This window comes from Cheilinus undulatus, linkage group 19 (genome assembly GCF_018320785.1).
Source record: "Cheilinus undulatus linkage group 19, ASM1832078v1, whole genome shotgun sequence".
In the NCBI taxonomy this organism is placed as follows: Eukaryota; Metazoa; Chordata; class Actinopteri; order Labriformes; family Labridae; genus Cheilinus; species Cheilinus undulatus.
The window spans coordinates 41,714,412-41,735,301 of NC_054883.1; the positions used below are offsets into that span (position 1 = coordinate 41,714,412).

Sequence of the window (20,890 nt, forward strand, 5' to 3'; positions counted from 1 at the left end):
GAAAGCTGAGAATTGTGGGCATGCGCACATATATGGTTCATTATGGTACTCACAACCATATGACGTGGGCATTCACAGCAAAACACCAGAAGTATTGTGAGACCGCTACTACGATTCTCAACACTGTAACTCCTCAAAAGTTTGCTCAATCTAAAAAATTTCAACACTGACAGAGAGCTGAGAATCTGTGCTTTCTGGCAATATATGATGTGTGGTATATATATTACGGTAATGTTGAACAGCACCGCGAAAACTGCAGCTTTGGCAGAAGACGAGCGAGAAAGGAGAGTGAAGGAAGAGAGTAAAAGGAGAGCGAGTGAGAGTGGTGTTTAGTTTTCTAAAAATAGCGTTAGATAGTGGCATTTGTGTGTGTCTGTCATGTGCAATAACAATATGTTACTGAGAATGTTGAGAATGCATTTTTCCACCTTTATTTGCACTAATTGTGGCCTATGTATATAGTTATCTTTTGCACTGTTTTGCACACCCAGAGTCCTAGACTCCAAAAATGACTGCTGATTGTTCTAAACATGTATAGGTTCACATTTCAAATGTCAAATCAAAACTTCATGAGCAATAACAATTTTTTTTCTCATAAAACCCATGAAAAACAAATCTGTTTTTGTGTTTTTCTTCTTTTAAACCACTGATAATTCTATATAATGTGCAATAATCATTAACCAGATGTTGAAAAGTCAAGCTCAAGTACTCCTGGGAAAAGGGAGCAAAGCTCTCAGACTTAGGGCATTTCCTGACTATTTTACAGCCATAATAACTAAATATGTCCAAATCGCCTTTTTTAGACTCAGTAGGTAAAGGGTTGAGCCCGTTTCAGACTGGGAGTGTGACGCGCATCTCACCCGCGTCACACCTTTTCAGTTTTCAGTTTGACTGCATGTTGACAAGTCAGAGCTTTCAGACCGGGAGGAAGCCACGCATACAGCCATGCAAACCCATCGTCCTTGATACACGGACTAGGACGGTATGGATCGGTTATTTAGTACCAACTTTTGACAGTGAAAACCCGGATAGTGGTGTACTGTACCAAACCAAACTGCTCAGTGGAAACCCAGATTTAGACACAACTATAGCAGTCATTTAAAACATAAACCTCATTTATACAGCTGAACCTGGCCAGCTATGCCTTCATCAAACTGGTGCTAAACACAATAAATATTCACTTATTCTCTGAATTTAAAAGACTTGCGACATATCAATATATTACATTCAATCCTGGTTTCTAAACTACAGTTATTACAACATTTCATTATAGCAGCATTACCTGGGCAACTAATGACAGTAAATTGTGAAAATGAATAACCACATTAAGCTCAAAGATAACTCGGTTTCAGGGCCCTTTTTTGTGCAACAAAGCCTAAGTTATGGGAATAATTGAGAAGCTACAGTCGTTGGTTTCTGAACACGCTGACAAGTTCAACCATTCCTTACAGCTCAAAGACCTTCCCAGTACAGTGGTATCTCCTTAAAGAGGTTGTAGAATCACAGGCTGGAAGCCCTTACATTCATGTTTCTGCTTGATTCTGCATCCACAGTTGATAGAAATCCCCTCACTTTCTATTCTAGTCACCTTCTTCATAGTGCAAAGCAAATTACTGGGCTGTGGGTCGAAGCAGGGAGGGGAGAGAGTTACAGCCATTAGCAGCCCAACCAAAGACATTTAGAGGACTCCTCTTCGTCATTAATGCCAGTATGGGGGATCAGTTGATTCTTCTGTTAAATAAACAGACAATTACAGTGTTTAAATGGGTTTTGGAGTTTTAAATGTCAAATTCAGGCTAATATTTTTCTGTAAAAGATTACCGTCTCCTCCTCTGCAGGTACAGGCGGATAAGCCACTGAACCACGAACGGCCAAATGACGGCAAAGGCCAAACTGGTCGGAGAAATATCGAAAGGCCACCAGGATGGTTTCTGGGAAAGAAAAGAAATAACACCATTTAAATACCAGCATCGCTAAAATGCTCTTCCTATTTGACTCACTACAGCATAATTTAAAAGCAAATACTTGGCAAATTTAACAAACTGGAGGTGGTCTAGAGCAGGGGTTCTCAACCTTGGGACTGGGACCCCATTGGGGGTCATGAGACACTAAATGGGGGTCTCCAGATGCCTTAAAAAAATTACACTGTTACCACTTTCCACCAATTTTGCCAAATTTTAAACCATTTCAATCACTTTTTCCCACCAATTTGCCAATTTTATCACATTTTTTGCCACTTTAAACCATTTTTGTCAACTTTAAATCCTTTCCACCACTTTTTTTCTACCCGTTTTTCTTCTAAACCAAATCTTGCTACTCTCAGCCTATTGTTGGCTCTGAGACCCATTATTGACAATATAAATCCCTCTTTACCACTGTTTACACCACATGTCACAATTTGTTATGTCCATTTTTGCAAGTTTAACCCATTTCTGCCTCAGTAAACCCTTTTATGCCTGTTTATAAAAAATTTTCACCCTATTTCACCAATTTTCCACCTATTTTTGCCACTTTAATGCCACTTTTTAATCCTCTTTTACCATTTAATATGCCCTATTGCCACTTTAACCCATTTTTGTTTTTTGCCATTTTTATCCAATTTTTGGCACTTCTAACCCATTTCTGCTACTTTTAAAATTCATTTTCACCACCTTTCCAACTTTTTTTTGCCATTTTAGCTATTTTAAGATATTTTAATTCTGTTTTAACAGAATTATTTACATTTTTAAGAGAGCGACTTGCTACACAAATGAATTATAACAATATTTGTTTCTTTTGATGCAAGTGGTTATTATTCAGGTAAAATATAAAATAATCACAGCTTGACTTTACAATGGACCATGATTTTGCTGGCCCCCAGTTTGGCTGGGTCCCAGAAAGCGCTCCCATTTATCCCCTAATGGACGGCCTTGTCTCCACGTGACTATTCTTTAATGTGCATGGCTATGTTCAACCACATTCAGGTCCAGTGGGGGTTCCCGGTCTCTGGCACCTTTATTTTGGGGGTCACGGGCCGAAAAGGTTGAGAACCCCTGGTCTAGAGGGTAGTTTCACAATAAGGATCTAGCCTAGACCCGATCAGTGTGAACACAGGTGTACTGGACTCAGGCGCCATGCCCAAGTCTGCTTTAGGAACTGGTTTCAAGCATGGTTCATGTGTACTCGAGCATGCAACTGCGCTGGAGAGCAGAGGACTCATCAGCAAGTAAAGTTGAAAAGGCCACACTAATGTCTCCTCTCTCTTCAAAAACCAATAAATCCACACATCGGGGGCCAACTTCATCCTCAGAACTGTAGTTTGGATGTGGCGGCAGGAAGAAGGTCCTTGTTGGCTTCTCAGAAACAGTAAAATATCCATAAAAGTCGTGAGGGTGGACTCTATTGTCAGGATAGAGCATGAATAAAAGGCTTGCTCTTGGTGGACTGTAAACAAATACGTTCACCACAGCCTGCTTGATTGGACTCTGTATGTAAACACGTGTGATCTGATGCAGAATGATGGTACAAATGTGAAAGCAGAGGATCACTGAGGAAAGGGGGATGACTGTGCCTAAAGAGCCAGAGTGTGTCTGAACTGTTTACCCGTTTCTTCTTGCTCACTGGAGGAGGTGCATAAGCCGGAGTCAGAGACATTGATCTCGCCTGCATAAATAAAGAAATGAAACAAAAATAAACCTTAGTCAAAAGGAAAAACAAGCAGAAACACATGACTGCTTTAGTGGTGACCTTTCCTCAGAGATGTTTATGGTGTCAAAGTCCAAACCCCTTATCGTCTCTACTAAAGCCTCTGACCACGCACTGGATTCATAAATTAGTGTTTAATCTTTACTCACTGTCAAACCGCTGTGTTGAGTTTTTTGGACTGAAATGACGTTTACATTTTAAACCATATCAAAATTATTAAAATTTGAACAACAGCCATTCTGTACAACGAAATCACAGCACCTACAAAGGAATATTCTTCTAATAAAAGCTGGATCTTGGCAAAAAAGGACCTGTATTAACTTATTATAAAATGTAAAATTAACAAGAACAGTCATGACCTGTCCAGATATGAAATATACCTAAACCCATTATTCTATAACTGAACATGCCACATACACATGCCAAGAATACACACAAGTGCATAAACAAGATCAGCCATAGTTCTACAGTTATTGAGAGGAAAAATAGTGCATGAGCCTCTTTAGCAGACTGCTTCTGCATTCTCCCTAACTCTTTAGAATCATTACTCTTAATCACAGATGTCAAAGACGATTTGAACTCAAGAGGGAAGATTTGGTATATAGTAATTTCAATATTTACCAATTAAAACATCCAGAAATGATGTCATTCTGAACTCTCTTCAGTAGAAAGTAACATCCTAAAAAAGACACTGCAGAGCACACAGTGCACACTAAGCAGCTGCTGCTGTCTATCAGAGAGGCTGATACAGACTGCAAGCTCTTGCAGGAAAGATTTTTGTCTTTTTATTTTAACAAGATTTTATCAGCGCTGAAGAACTAACCACCTGAACACAAATGCACTCTACTCTCTCATCCTAATGGAGCCCAGTCCTGTCCATACCTCTGACAGTTTACTGTCTTGATTGGATCTCTCTCTACTGTTTTTATGTCTTTTACTACTGTTGTCTGGATTCTATGGTTCTCATGGCAGCTGTTGTGATGGTTTGTTCTATTTGTTCTGTGTTTAGTTTTATATTTTTGCTTGCATGTTGAAGCCTTTTGTAAACCTGTGTGTAAAAAGGAGATTTGTAAATGCTGTTGTTGTTGTTTAATCTCATTTGAATAATCAATCCAACTCTATAGACTGTGTGTATTTTTGAGTTTGGACAGATTTCTAAATAGTGCATAAAATCCTTTGACTTTCTGTAAACTTTCTGTTGCTAAAATCTGTCACCTTTATCTAAGTTTGTACTGGAGTATCTGAAATGCAGTTTCCATCAACATTTTCCCCTCCATGAACTTCCTCTGGAGGAGTAAGAGAACAGACAGGTCTTACCTGGCTGGCAGTCAGAGCCTCCAGGGTGTGCAGCCTCTCCAGAACGCTCTGCATGTCCTCCTGCAGCCGAGCCAGCGCCACCACTATCTGCTCGTTCAGATTCCCTCCTGGTGTAACTGCTCCACCCCGACGGCTCCCGTCCCCTTCTCCACTGCTGTACATGGGCATCAGAGAGCCAGAGCCAAGGCCTGGAGACCTGGAGCCTGAAAAACAAAGAAAATATTTATAGTTCATAAATATTTGAACATCATAAAGTCATGATGCTGGATGGTTAAATAATGCACATTTGACTATAAGACTGCAACTATGCAACCTGCAGGCATTTAGTTTCCTGGCAAATAAAGCAAAATGCAGTAAATCCTCACATTTTATTAGCTAAAAAATGACAAATAACATGACACCCTTACCCCGCCCTCTTCTAGCCAAAGAGCTGTCAGGCACGCCTGCGTTCAGCCTCTGTCTCTGTGACATCGCTCCACTGTTGTCTCCATCTTCCCCTCCACACCTGATGACCTGTGGAGGTTCATGTAAGTCCTCGTGTGGCTCCTGCGCCGTCTCCAGCTCCTCTAGAGGGGTCAGGACATGGCTCTCCTCTTCATCCAGCTCGTCTAGGGAGCGGTTATGCTCCGAGTTCTGCAGAGGAAGCAAAAGGTGCTCACATTAAGATGAGACAGTAGGCTTAAGGACTGCTAAACAAGTATTTTTATTTTGTCACTTGCCTCTTCCTGGCCAAACTGGTCCACAGAATCACAGTAGACTTCACTGTCTGAGTCACTGGCAAGGTGACCTGGGCCAGACACATCTGTACCGGGATCTGAGATCAAGACAAAAGGACAAATGAAGCTCAGCCATGTGGGCCAAAAAGGCTTTAATAAGCAAGCAAGGAAGGAGGCTCTCCTTGATTTCCCTCTCCAATAGAGCCATTAGTAAAGTGGATTAAACACAGCGTTGTTGCTCACCTTTAAAATCAAGTAGAAGACTTTTTGAGGCACTTTTAAATCCAACCTAAAGAATATTAAAACAATTTTTGCACCATGCAGCTTTGCTTTTCAGACTTCCCTGTTATCTGATACCAGCCTTTTTTACCTTGCAGTGTAATTCCCCAAAACGTGCCGTTCCACATATTTTCCTTCTGTCTTCCTTAGTTTGAGTATGTGCACAATATGCTGCCTCAAACACCACAAACTGTCATAGTTTGTGGCGTTAGTATACAAAAAGTATACTAAATATACAAAATGCTAACCAGACAGTTTAGATTTCAGTTTTCAGACATGTCTAAAATCTAGGACTTCTTCCTAAGGAAAAAACAAGACTTTTAAGACACTTTAAGGCAGGGGTGTCAAACCCAAGGCCCGGGGGCCAAATCTGGCCCACGGAACAGTTATATTCGGCCCACCAGATCATATCATATTTTAACTGGCCCACCAGTATGAGGTCTGCTGGTTTCCTCCAGTATAAAAATGTAAATGTAACCATGATAACTGAAAATATCCTTGTAAAGTCATAAGAATAAGAAATAGTGAAGAGTTCAAATAATTTGATAAAAAGTCAGGAATTAGGAAAAAGAAATTTGTGGGGGGGGTTTGGTATTTTCTAATTTGCATCTCACGATTAAGACTTAAAGTTATGGTTTTGATTTTTATCTCATATTTTGACCATTTAGATTCACCATTTCAAATTTTAAGTCATATTTTAACATTTTAAACTCATGAAATTGATTTTTATCTCACATTTTAACATTTTCAACTCCTAACTTTGAATTTCAATCGCAAATTATAACCTTTTCTATTTGAAAACTTACATTTTTAGCTCATCTTTGGACCTTTATAACTAATGTTTATAATTTTATCTTACATTTCAAGATTGAAAACTCCTGATTTAAAACTTTATCTTATATTTTGATCTTTAAAACTCTTGATTTTGAATCATATCTCTTATTTTCACCTTCTAATCTCTTGATTTAGAATTTCTTTCTCATATCTTGACATTTTCAACTCCTAAATATAACTTTTTATCCCAAATGTTGACTTTTCAATTTTCAATTTTTTATCTCCCATTTTGACCTTTAAAACTCATGATTTTGATTTTTTTGTGTGTTTTTATTATTATTTGTATTAAAGATCATGATTTTAACTTTTGATGTTTTTTTTAAATTTTTTTAATTTCAAAATCATTCATCACCAATGTTACGTTTTTTCCCAATAATTCGTTACCAGTGAAGATGAGGTTGACAGTTTAAGGGAACTTTTTCCCCAGTTAGGCCCTCAGGTTAGATCCAAATTCAGAATTTGGCCCCTGCTGTGATTGAGTTTGACATCCTTGCTTTAAGGCCTTAAAATATTTAAAAAAAAAAATCAAATTCAAGACTTTGTACCACTTCCTACGGATCTGCAGGAACCCTGAGAACTGATGTGTTATGATTGAATGTCTGCAGAATTGCCTGAGCTCTGGGAATGCAGCTTAAGCAGATTAACTGATCACAAGGTGCTTTTAAACACAAACACTCCTTCTTTCAGTGAATGTTCATTAATGCATTTCCTGTGGCTTAAAGAAAACATGAAACACAGCATTCCTTACCTGTGTGGTGACCGTTGAGGACAAGTTCACTCTCCTGGGAGTCCTCAGAGGTTGGAGTGGTCCTGGAGTGACTCCCGTTAGTTAGATGGGTGCCCCCGTTAGCCACTTTACCGTTTGACAGTGGAGCTTTGTGTCTCCTGGCTGCTCCCTTCTTCTTAGGCTGCAGCGCTGCTGATTTCTTATCTAGAATAAAATCATGAAAAGATATCTTTATCATCTGCATGTTTGTTTAGGGATGCCATCTGCAAATAAACGTATCAACAAATAACATCAATTTAATACTGGCTTCAACCCCACCTTACAGTTAAAAGAAATAAAAGATGTGTTACTGGGCAGAAGAAGTCACCTTGCAGGGATCCCATAATGATCTACATATGCAATGGTCCTGATATCATGCCACCTCCTTCCATGCTCCCTGCATGTCAGACAACACACCACTGACACACCTCCACTCAAAACTCCCTTCATTCATTTACCCTAACATGGCAGACATGCTGGGGTGAGTACAGCGGCTCACTGAGGAGGTGCATGGATCTACTAAAGCCAAAGTGTTGTTGTTTTCTCCTTGATAAACTCTGTGGTCATGTTTATTAAGCAAAAATACGTTTCAATATTCCTCTGAGATGAACACAGCGGTGTTTTTCCTTCACCTTTCAAATTGTTTCTGACTGGTTTGCAGAAAGTGCATTCATAATTTAACTTTTTGAACTGTTGTTAGTTTTTGTTGTGGAATGTGGTTGAAAACCCAAACTGTTTTTTTGCACTCTTTCCTTTTGAAATTAACTCCTTTAAAACTGAAATGCTCTGTTTGTGCTGCTTTGATGTGTTGCTGTGTGTTTTGTCTGCTAGGGTCCAAAAGTAAATTTGATCTCTTGAGAACTTTGAACGGTTGATTAAAAAAAACAAAACAAAACAATTGCATAATATCTCATGTTAAGGCTGAACAATTTTGGAAAATAATCTAGTTGCGAGTTTTTCCCCAATATTGCGATTTGATATGCAACTATTCCTTAATTTTCTTTTATTCCTAAACAAGGGCTTAACTAACCTTGCAAAGCAGATGGATTCACCCATTTCCATGTTTCTCACTGGTGAGTCCATCTTGCAAAGCTCCCGTCAGGACTGTTTGGGTCCGGTTAGAAAGTGACAGGACCAATCAGGGATGAGGGGCAGTACTTTCAGGCGCAGCGGAGTCGTGATGTAAGCAAACAGCAACAAGAGGCCAGTGCAATTATGGTGGAAGAGATTAGTGTGGATGCTGCTAAAGCGCCAGTTTTATCACAATGTGATGACATTTCTTCATTAAAAGAAGAACAAAGAACAGCAGTGAGTTGTTTTCTTTTCAAAAACCACAAGAGTCGTGTACTAGCATGTCTACAGTTGCCATGGTTACCGTTATGCAGTTCTCTATGGAGTTTACTCCTCGGTAGCGGCTACGTCACGTGTTTTATTGCTCTGATTGGTCATCCAACCACCCTCAGAATTTTTTTTTTCAAAGGCTCTGCCCTTTCCCAAACGCTGTCTATGAGAGGTTTACCAGATGGATGCGTGAAACAAATCCGTCTGGCGTGTCTGGTTAGGGCTTAATTAATTCTTTAAAAATATTTAATTCTGATGATTTTTAATTGTATTGCAAATTGGACATGAGTTGTTGCATTGAAGGGTTTTTTTACATTCTTATATCTAATAAGAAAAAAGTACAAAAATAAAGGTAGGTGTTTTTTGTAGACTATTCTAAAAACGGCACCTGAATGAGTGCATATGTCATGCATAACATCTGCTGCTGCAAAAAAGTGTAAAATTGGTATTTTGACACAAATTTCATGTCAAAGAAATATTGCACCTTTTGCGCTTTAAAAACTGCAGCCGGCCCTGTTGCAATTCAATCTAATTTTCAATTAACTGCCCAGCAGTTGAGTTATTTAGTTTACTCCCTGGGGCAGTGCATACCTACTCTGTCTTATGTTCTAATTGGCCCATAATAAATATGACACACAGAACTAAAGTCCAATCACCCCCTACGTTTTTTCAAAAAGCTCCTTCCCAAGCATCGACTATGTACTGCTTCCCGGATAAGGTCAGGTAGGTCGCTTCCACCTTGGTCTTGTTCTGCTCTGGCCTCCTGATGGCCATCCTCCAGGCCTGCAGCAGGTCCATGCCCCATCTCCACAGGTATCCTCCAAGCTGCCCCCTTCAAGGTCACCCCCAGTGGCTGGACCAGCCCTCTGGATCCTGGGCCCCCAGTAGGCAGGGATCGGGCCCGGGTAAGCACGCTAGATGCCAATAAAAGCACAGCCGGCATTCCTGTATCAGGCAGTTGACTCTTCCTACACCGTCTCTCCTGAGTATGTAAGCGTTAGACACATGGTCTTACCAACGATACCCAAAGATGCGCCAAAGACAAGTAGTCAAAAAGGAGTCCAGCCAAGCCTCTGGTCATCAGTCAACATCCAGGCCTCCTAAGAGGACAGTAAGACTGGGTGGACCAATGGATATATGACACAGTCAGTCTGGCTTGTCAGGTCATAACCTCAGACATGCAAACCTAACAGGCACACCAACACATTGTCAGACCGCTACAACCTGTTGGAAAAACTCTCATCTGTTTTCATGGCCAAACACGAGAGACGGTGGCAGCACAGTGGGAGAGTTAAGATATCAGGAAGATCAGCTAAAGTCAAACAGGAGTTTCAAAATCAAAATATATTTTTTCTGTTTTGAAGTTTTAGCACTGATTTCCTGTTTCTTACCTTTTCTGACATCCTTTATTAATACTTCTTCTTCATCGTCTTCCTCTTCTTCCTCCTCCTCTTGTGCCTCTTCCTCCGTCACTTCCTTTGATTTGACTCTTGCAGGACGAATCTGAAGGGTGCCGTTCATTTCCATGGTTCTGATGATGCTCTTTGTGACGCTCCTCGATGGCATTGAGTTCATCATGGTACCAAACCCTGCACAAGAAGAGGGATATGATTACAATCAAAGCCACACATAACAAAAAATATCTTAATAGTGCTTCTACTATGTATTATTGCATGGAATTAAATAGTTTCACAAGGTTGAGATTAGGGCTGAACATCTGCAAAAATAATCTAACTGTGATTTTTTCCCAAATATTGTGATTTAATATGCGATTATTCTTGGGTTAATCGTATGTATTTTTCGACAAATTTAAGCAATAAATAATTCCATAAATAAGACCATGTGTTCTAAAAACAATGAAACTATTTCTGAAGCAATAACCCATAGTAGCATGAATCTGAATACGGGGGTGCAACAAGCTTTAAGCTATGAAGGAGGAGGCTGGGGTGGAGGAGGTCTGACTTTGGTGAACTAACGCTAGGCTGCATCAGTTTTAGGTAGAATGAGCTAACTGTTTTTGCTCATATTGTAAATGTGATGTCATTTGCCTTGTGTAAGGGCATTATCATTTTATGTCACTCATTTTAATTAAGAAAAACATACATAAAACACAAAAAGGAGGATTTTTGTAAACCATTAAAAAAATTGACACTTGAATGTTTGCATAATGTGCATTAAAATATCTGCTGCTGCTGCTGCTGCTGCAATATATATATATATTAAACTGGTATTTTGACACATTTCAAGTTAAAGAAATATTGCAACTTCTGCGATTTGAAAACTGCAGCAGGCCATATTGCGATTTAATCTAATTTGCGATTAATTGCCCAGCCCTAGTTGAGAGATACACATTTCACTTGAAGGGATGACTAGAGGATGGATATTGTCCATAAATTAAAAAAATATAAACCCTTTTTTTGTCTGTATCGATTTAAAGCTTTAAAAGTGCAAAGCCGAGCTTCATCAACACACGTCACATGACCGCTCATGAGCGCTAAAAGCATCTACTCTACAACACAACACAAAAGTACAACCATAATCACAGGACTCAAATATTGACGCAGAGATGTACTTGCCTTCCAGTTGCTTAGCAAACATTGTCAAACGGGCTGAGCATCGGACAAGAGGCAAACCATAAAAAGATTAAGCTGTGCATGCTCTTCTAAGCATCACAAAAAAAGTGATGAGGCTACACAAAGTGCCAGCCAACCTGTGCTCAGGTCTGATATCTGCGAGATCTTTTTCTTCTCCTCGATCAGCTCGTAGAACGGGCCCAGGACACGCAGGAGCTCCTCCACCTCCTCTGTCATGGGCATCCCCTCCAGGATCTACATATTAAAAACAGTGAAATGTTTGAAAGCTGGTATTTCAATCTAGCGTTTATTGTTCTTGTGTAATAAACCTGTGATATAATAGAGTAAACAAACCTGCTTCATTTCATCAACATAGGCAGCCATTGCTTCTTCTTTTGTCATGTCTCCAAGAGAATTCCACGCATCCCTGAGTAAATCAAGAAAACCAAAGCCACATAACTAAATCACTTCGTCAAGGAAGAGTTAAATAATAATGCTCTGTTTGGTTTTCAACATCTGTGCCAATTTTCAACTCTGCCAGTTCAATCGAGGCCGATGCACTCTTCCTGATCTGCAGGTCAAATGTTTATCAGTAACTAGAGCTCTTCCAAAACGACTTCTTTAATGATAGCTGGGTTGTTTTCTTTGTCTAGCAGCATGAGGGAAGCTGTCCAGCTTAGTAGGTAAGGGGTGACATTCCAAGAAGAGTCCAGAGATCAACTAACACAACTTGAAATGAAGAAGAGGAAGAGGAAAGATTTTGACTCGCTCTTGTGAGGTCACAAGAGGATAAAAGCAACAGGTTGTGCAATGTGCACAAGCCAAACACTGTTTTGATTTCAGAAGTGCATGCATAACAGAATTAACCCTCATGATAAGCCTTGAACACTTGGAGTTTTCTGCTCACCCTGGAGGGTAAACTGTTCTTTAAAGTGACATAACCACAAAGGATATTGCAGGGATATTCTACGCCTTTAGAAAAAACTAAAGAGTATTGATATTGTCTTACCATTTTGCCTTCCCGACTGCATCCCAGAATCCAGGCCGGGGTATATTGCACGCTCCCACAGTGGCTTGTTTGTAGTAACTGTAGAATTTCAGCATCATGTCGTTGGAGGGCTGAAAGGGACCTGAGGGAACAGAAAACATTGTAAAAAGAAGACTTTGCATGTATCTCTGTGGGTGAGGTTATGAGATAAGCCCACCGTGGGTTTCTACCACACCTGCACGTGAGGCTGACTTGTAATCGCTTCTTCTTTCTCTGCAGCTAAACTACATTTAACTAATCATTTTAAACAGTGCTGTCCTGGACAGTTAATTGAGTTACAGTTCCAACTATAATGTCAAAATTGTAACCATACAATCCCATGTGCATGAAACAAGATAATAGAGATTAATCATGCCATGTTGCACTCATTTTGTCCTTTTTTTTCAATTTTGATCAAGTGCTTGTTGTTAGATTTTGCTCACAAGTGTGCATCATCATCTACCTGGAAAGCATGGCTGATTAATGTGGATTTATTTGTGAATTACTTCCATTTTCCCTCTTTATTCTTTGTTATTTATAGTTATCAGTGGAGATCAGTCAACTTCACAGAAAGTGACATCACACAAACCAACCAATCAGCAGAGGCCCAGAGCATCTCAAACTTCCTGTTTCCTCCAGGACTCGAAAAATGCAGTTTTCCGTCTTTTTGTTTGAAACACATGGCCCTAAATTCATAACTAACCAAGTTACATTGGTGAAACTCGCACATTTTAAAGGTGAATAGTAGTGCTAGATGTTTGTGTGGGATTTCTATCAATTACTGAAATTTTTAGCATGAAAATGGAGGAACACACGAGGACATGAGCCCGTAAAATATCTATATCAAGGCCAATGCATCTAGTAGCCATACTAAGGGTATTTTCTTGACAAGAACTTTTTTATAATGTAGGATAATATTACTCTGTAGTGTAGTTAGATGTTGCCACAGGTTTATAAAAAATTAGAGTGATACAGTGGTAAATAGTACTAATTTATAGAAATTATGAAGGTATAAATAGTAAAATAGATGTGATTTTAGTCAGTGTTACAGCTGCATTATTAAACTAGAATGACATAAATCAGTTTTTATCTTTACTGCGAGCCTCATCACTGCTTAAATTTACCAGTTTATTCAGCATTTGGGATTATTATAGGTGTCCTTTAGGAATTATAAGATTAGACTGGTGGGCCATAATAACTTATACAGTATTCTGAAGCTGGTCAGAATCTAAAGGCAACCTCACATCGTCTTGTAAGATCAATATTTTGTATTTAAAGAACTTTTTAATGAGTAGGTAAATACTCATTAGACTCTCATGTGTTTATTTTCCATTATCAACATTTTAATATGCATACACTTTATGGATTTTTTTTTACAATAAAAAGGCATTAAACCAAGGTTATAATAGTTTAGGATTTTCATTTTTCTTTTTTTTATTTAAGTTAGTTTTATTTCTTGTTTTAGATTTAAGTTTTGTTTTGATGAGTTTCTACCTTAATATTAAATATTTTTCAGTCAAATCAGAAAAAATAAGTCTCTCCAGACTTGGGTGTACATGTCAGTAAATCTGCTGCTTTCAAAGCCTAAAACTAAGGAGATTTTGCCACTATTTATTTATTTATTTATTTATTTATTTATTTATTTATTTATATTTTATTTTGGGTCGACAGGTTGAAGTTTTTCTTATTTAATTAGTTTTAGTTAATCAAAATGACGTTACAATGAACCATATATGGTCACATCGTTAACCCTGATTTTCACCATAATAATGAAAACTAAATATAATCGACAAAATTAAAGCCATTTTGTGATGCTCACTAATATTATTCTAGTGTTTACATTTTTAATGTCCGAGTATTTCAGTGAGAGTCCTATAAAGCAGGCGTTCTCAAATGGTGTCGCAAGGCACTGAGAAAAGTCTAGGTGTACCTTGGGAATCCGGCTGGACCCCTGAAAACCCAGAGACTGGACCCTCCCCAGCTGTGATTTACTGATGAGTGTGTGTGTTGGATCAGTAGCATTGGTGCTAGCATCCTGGCTAAAATTGGTTGAAATTGGTGTTGAAATGATCATAATTCATGCTACTTTTAACCAAGTTAACCAGTTTTTCTACCCATTTTGCCACTAATTTTGTCAACTTAAACCATTTTGCTGCTTTCTTGCAAATTTGCAAATTTTTAAAAATACTTTTGACTTATCTTTTCAACTTTTTTGGAACTTTTTGCAACATTTAACTCATTTTTGCTACCTTTTTGACGGTTTTTGCCTACTTTTGCTATTATTTGGACTTTTTGGCAAATTTTTCATCACTTTTTACCATGATTAAGCAACATTAATCCTTTTCTGCCACTTTCAACCCATTTTGTCACCTCCTTGTTAATTTTCACTCTACCTTTGTTTGGCCACTGTTTTGCCTAATTTTGCCCATTTTTTAATCACTTTCAAACCATTTTAACCACCTTTTTACAACAGTTAACCCTTTTGGCCACTGGTAACCCATTTTTGTCACCTTTTTCACACTTACAAAATGTTTTGCCACTATTAACCAGTTTCTTGGCCCCTTATGCCAATTGTTAACCATTTTTGACTTTGTCTTGCCAATTTCAACCCAATTTTGCCATGTTTTACAATCACTTTAACCAACTTTTGCCACCTTTCAGGCACCTTTTGCCACAGTTGTCTGGGCCACAGAAACCTCTCCCCTTTTTACCCCTTATGGGCCACCTTGACTGTTATTTTAGTAAAAGTCTATTTTGTATTGATATGAATATGGTGTGCCTTTGCCTTTAAGCGTGATCTCCATATCAATCAGAATGATCCTGATTATGACTGTTGCAATAGTCAAGCATCCCTATTTTTGACACAGACGACCACTTTTTCCAACTTCTTCCACATCTGTGAGGGTCTGAGATAAGACAGCCTTGTAAAAGTGACAGCTGAGTGACTGTAAATTAAGTTGCAGGCTGCTGAGAGGGAAGCTGGTCTGTGTGCACTGCTGGTAAAGTGGATTAAAGCCTTTTAAATCGCTCAGGATCCAGGGCAGACCAAGCTGTTCCACTGCACCTGTCTAAGCCTGACACAGCTCCGTACGAAGCCCACACTGAACTGGTTAAACTGGCCAGAATGACAGGCTGTACCAGTGTCTCCACTCACCATCGGGGGGTAAACTCTTGATCACCTTGACGGCAGCATCAAACCTCAGCTGGATCAAACGCGTCTGCTCCTCCATCGTTTCTGTCTCACAGACCTCCATCACGTCACACAGACGGCCAAAACCAAACCTGCAGACGGGGATGAACAAACACAACAATATAAGAAATAAAGTAAGCAAACTATGTCACATCCTGTCTTCAACTGGCCATTTAAGCCAGCGACCAAGCATCAACTCCACACTTTCCTCAACCCCTGCGACTAGCTAAACTTCAGTTACTGTATCTCCTGTATGTTATGGTCACCAGTAGGAGGAGGCTGAGTCGCTGTTGAAAATAGGACATGCCATAAAATGAGCGACACCCGTCTAAACAGACCCGTGTTCGACCGGAACACGGTCTTAACTCGGTGAGAACGGTTAAAAGAGACGTTACTAACCGTTAAAGGAAACGGCCTATCCGTTTGTCAGAGTGCGACCTGCCTTAGCCCTCGACCAGACGCCATCAACAATACGATAACGCAAGCCAGCGACGCATTGTGGGAATTGTAGTTTTTACCGGAAATAGTCATCTCCTACAAGTTCCACAATCCTCTTCGTCTAACGTCTGCTAGAATGTAGTTACACGACCCATCACGGCTTTCTTTGGAAAACTAAAACTTCACTTTGAGTAAATACGACTAAATATTCACAGGCTGAATAAAAAATGTTCCCACTCCAGTGGACATTTAAAACACGTATCGACTTTATTCAGAGTTCAGCGCTAAAACTACAGGTACCGTCATGCTCTTGGCTAAATCCAGGCAGGATTTTTTTCATCCCTTGGAACTGTGATAGGTACAAGGAACAGAAAAGCAAGAGCGCTCACTCTGACTTTATTTATGAGCATCACAAGTAGCTGGAAAATCTGAAGCACTGAAACATGTCAATTACAACAATTAAATATATTACAATTAATATTTTACATACAATGGAATATATACATAGATAAAGTCATGTAGACTTGCCATAAAATCCTCTTGTAGGACAAAAAAATAATAAAAATGATCACATCTGAAGTAAATCACAAGTCTGATGTGCAATTTGGTTTCTGATGGGATCTAATATGAGAAAACATTTCTGCTAAGACCAATCACTGATGTAAGCTATAAATAAATAAATAAATAAATATGCTTGCCTGTCAGTGCATTATAAAAGTATGAATAATAAGGTCACTGTTTTTGGTTATTAAACTTTTCAGTGTCAAGCACCTTTAAACTCACACATATTAAATTAAGTTGATAGCATAAGTATTTTAAAGCGTGCCATTATCCCCAGTTAACAGGGAATGAAGAAATAGAGGGACAAATTAACATTAAACCTCTCTATAGGCATACTGACTCTTAATTCCCCATATTATGGAGGCCCATTTCCACCTCATTAAAAATAACAACACATAAAAGTTTGGTTATTATTCTTAATTTAAAGGAAAAATCTTAAATTATCATCATGATAAATTAATTTATTATTAGAAAAATCTAACAGGGAAATTATGAGAAAAGAGATAAAAAGTCAAACTCATGAGAATGTGAGTCATTATTATGAGGAAAAAATACAAATCATCAGAAAGTAAGTTAAAGTTAAGAAGTAAAGTCAAAATTACAGCATAAAAAGTTCAAATTATGAGATAAAAACTCAGATATCTCCCAAAATCTCACATATGAGATAAAAATTAAGTCATGAGATGAAAAGTAAAGATAAAAGTCCAAATAATGAAATGATAAAAATCCTAATTATGAGATAAAAGTCAAAATTATAAGATAAAAAGACAAGAAAACAATGCAAGGAATTGAAAGTTCCAATTTATCTTTTAATTATGAATAATTTCAAAATTAAAAGAGAAGAAGTTGAAATTATGAGATAGTAAATCATTGTTGTCAGATAATAAATCGACATTACAGCATAAAAGTCAGGATGATGAGATTTTAAAAACTCAAAATGAGAATATAAAAGTCTTAATTATGAGGGAAAAGGTGAAAATTATAAGATTATTAATCATAATTCTGAGTTAAAAACTCGGAAATCAGAATTCAAAAATTCAAAATTATGAAATGAGATGTTGAAATTATAAGAAAGTCAGAATTATGAAAAATCAGTCAAAACTATGAGATTTTAAAAAGTCTTCATTATGACATAAAAGTCTAAATGACAAGATAAAGTCAGAATTATGAGATAAATGAATAAGGGATGAAAGTTAGAATTTTGAGATAAAAACTTAGACATGAGTTAAAAATGTGAAATTATGTAACAGTAAGACGACATTATTGGATAAAAATCAAAATGATTAGATATTCAGCAATAATTTTTTGATAAAAAGTCAAGATTTCAGGATAAAAAGTGATAATTGTGAGATAAAGAAATTAATAAGGGATGAAAAGTTAGAATTATAAGATAAGAACTTAGACATGAGTTTAAAATGTGAAATTATGTAACAGTAAGACAGCATTATGGGATAAAAATCAAAATTATAACATAATCAGTGATAATTTTGTGATAAAAAGTCAAAATTTCAGAATAAGAAGTCATAATTATGAGATAAGAATTCAAAAGTATGAGATAAAAAGTTTTAATTATAAGAAAAAGGTCAATATTACTAGAAGAAAAGTTGTAATTATTAGATATGTCAGACATTGGATGAACATTGGAAAAAGAGATAAAAATTCTTCTTTTTGAGATAGAAAGTCATAATGATTTTGCACCTTTTTAAGTTAATTCAGATTTATCTGAGGATTATGGCCCTAATTTTGACTTTTAATGGCATTATTGTGACTTTTTAAGGTCAGATTTCAACGTTTTATCTCATAATCATAATTTTGACTTTTCATTTCATGATTCCAATTCAATAATTTATTTATCTATCTATATATTTATTTAATAATGACCTAACGTTCATAATTGTTCTTTTTTAAGTGGCGGTAATGGGCTTCCATACCGTTTTATGCCTTTGAACAGTGATAACTATGTTAACTTGCATGCACTCTGGTCACACGTTTAGACCCAGAGTGACTCCTCATCCTGGGTCTAAACGATCTTCGGTTTGGGGTTACGCCAAAGCGAGGGCAGGAATCCCACAATAGCAGGCAGAGGATTTTTTTTTTTTCTCTCGAAGCAGAGCTGGGCTGGTGGCTGCTTCAATCAAAGGGAAGGCAGAGAGGGAAGGGAGGCTCTGCGGGGTGAGATGTAAGATGGCAGAGCTACAAATGTTGTTAGAGGAAGAGATTCCGGCCGGCAAGAGAGCGCTCGTGGAGAGTTATCAAAACCTGACCAGAGTAGCGGACTACTGCGAGAACAATTATGTCCAGGTAAGTGAGTTCGCTTCCGCGCTACGTTCAAGCTCCTTTCGTCGCCAAAAGCTCGGGATGTGAACGCTTGTTGGGACAGGAAATGTGGATAAAGAAACTGCTCGGCTCGGATGTGGAATAAACCCTCTCCACCCGAAATCTTTGTTGGAACACTTTGGTGCTTTTACGTACCGTTGGACATTTAACTATCCTCGACATGTTTGGACTATTTCTGAACATTTATGCCGCTTACACAGAGGGTGTGTCTACTTTTCTTTTATTATTACACTGGGGCAAAACTGCTTCCCACTCTCACTGCTGATAAGAAGGCCTGTGGGTTTACAGCAGCTTGCTGAACAAGTTTTAACAGCGAAAAATGATCTATTTTAATTTATTTATAAAAGTTACCGCAGTTTGCTCTCGTTACTGGATGCTGACACTGCCTTAAAACACATTACAGTATGAGTGGGGAAATAAATGTCACACTTAAACCATAACATTAATATTAAAGTAACATGGCAGTCCATTACATTCCATAAGGTCATTAAACTCACCATTTAATACCGCAAAAACAGCCGAAGTCCCCACTGGGATACTACAGCTACAGCACATTATTGAAGGTATACATTATGGGGTTGTAAGCACTCAGTGCAGCAGCTTTAATGCTACTGCTATGCTTTTACTGCTGCTGCATTATTATGAAGCCTTAAACTCAATCACAGCAGGGGCCGGATTCTGAATTTGGGTCTAACCTGAGGGCCTACCTGGGCCAAAACTGTCAACCTCATCTTCATCAGTAACCAATTATAGGTGGGAAAAAAATGTAAGTGATAAATGTTGTTACGATAAAACAAGTCAAAAGTTAAAATCATGATTTTTAACAGTTTAAGTACTAAATAAAATTCCAAATTAAGAGTTTAAAATGTAAAATTTTGAATTGAAAGGTCAATATTTGGGATAAAAAGTTATATTTAGGAGTTGAAAATGTCAAGATATGAGAAAAACAATTCTTAATCAATAGTTTAGAAGGTGAAAATATGAGATATAATTCAAAATCAAGAGTTTAAAAGGTCAAAATATAAGATAAAATTTTAAATCATGAGTTTTCAATATCAAAATGTGAGATAAAATTATAATCATTAGTTATAAAGGTCCAAAGATGAGCTAAAAATGTATTATTTCAAATAGAAAAGGTTAATATTTGCGATTAAAATTCAAAGTTAGGAGTTGAAAATGTCGAAATGTGAGATAAAAATCAATTTCATGAGTTTAATACGATAAAATATGAATTAAAATTTTAAATGGTGAATTTAAATGGTGAAAATACAAGATGAAAATCCAAACCATAACTTTGAGTTATTGTGAGATGCAAATTTCTTTTCCCACAGTCCTGACTTTTAATCAGATTATTTTAACTCTTTCTAATTCTTTCGACTTAAAGGATATTTTCAACCATGAAGGTTAAGTTTACATTTTTATACTGGAGGAAATCTGCAGACCTCATACTGGTTGGCCAGTTATAATCAAAATATGATCTGATCTGGGGGGCCGGGTATGAATGTGCCACGGGCCGGATTTGGCCCCCGGGCCTTGAGTTTGACACCCCTGCTGCATTCAGGCTGGCTGCATGCATGGAGGTGTGCAGAGGGCAGCCTGTTTCTGCTACAGTGGGAGTATTTTAGGTGATTCTTCTGCAGGCATGTAGCTGGGAGACACAGGGAGGAATGTAGAGTGATTGTTGGCTGGTCAATAAATGTAGGCATTGATTTTTCCCTCTGTGAACAGAGCTGGCTTTATTCTCCAGAAGTTCCTCCTCTTCTTAATAAAGCTGCTGATTTTTGCTTTGACAGCTCCTGTTTAAGTCTCGTCTATTCTAGTGCCATG

The 20,890-nt window shown here is 37.9% G+C and overlaps 2 protein-coding genes across 7 annotated transcripts in view; one reads left to right on the forward strand and one right to left on the reverse strand.

Annotated features, from left to right (window-relative positions):
- Nucleotides 1–720: 720 nt before the first annotated feature.
- On the reverse strand, nt 721–16,226 carry acbd5a (acyl-CoA binding domain containing 5a). Its single transcript, XM_041814628.1, has 13 exons — nt 16,127–16,226; nt 15,692–15,819; nt 12,520–12,640; nt 11,865–11,937; nt 11,648–11,765; nt 10,329–10,526; nt 7,579–7,761; nt 5,721–5,815; nt 5,409–5,634; nt 5,002–5,204; nt 3,583–3,642; nt 1,822–1,931; nt 721–1,731 (listed from the first exon to the last, which is right to left on the reverse strand). The coding sequence occupies exons 2-13, from the start codon at nt 15,789–15,791 to the stop codon at nt 1,719–1,721; spliced, it is 1,500 nt and encodes a 499-aa protein (XP_041670562.1). The 5' UTR covers nt 15,792–15,819; nt 16,127–16,226; the 3' UTR covers nt 721–1,718.
- A 2,581-nt stretch (nt 16,227–18,807) lies between these two features.
- The window catches only part of abi1a (abl-interactor 1a), a 101,407-nt gene continuing 99,324 nt past the window's right edge, over nt 18,808–20,890 (forward strand). For 2 of the 6 annotated variants that reach the window (XM_041813741.1, XM_041813743.1), the window contains exon 1: nt 18,812–19,027. In XM_041813741.1, coding sequence (XP_041669675.1) covers nt 18,911–19,027 — 117 coding nt within the window. In that variant the 5' untranslated portion in view covers nt 18,812–18,910. Of the gene's footprint in view, nt 19,028–20,890 lie in introns of all 6 variants that reach the window. The other 4 variants (XM_041813746.1, XM_041813747.1, XM_041813745.1 and 1 more) reach the window with 4 other exon arrangements.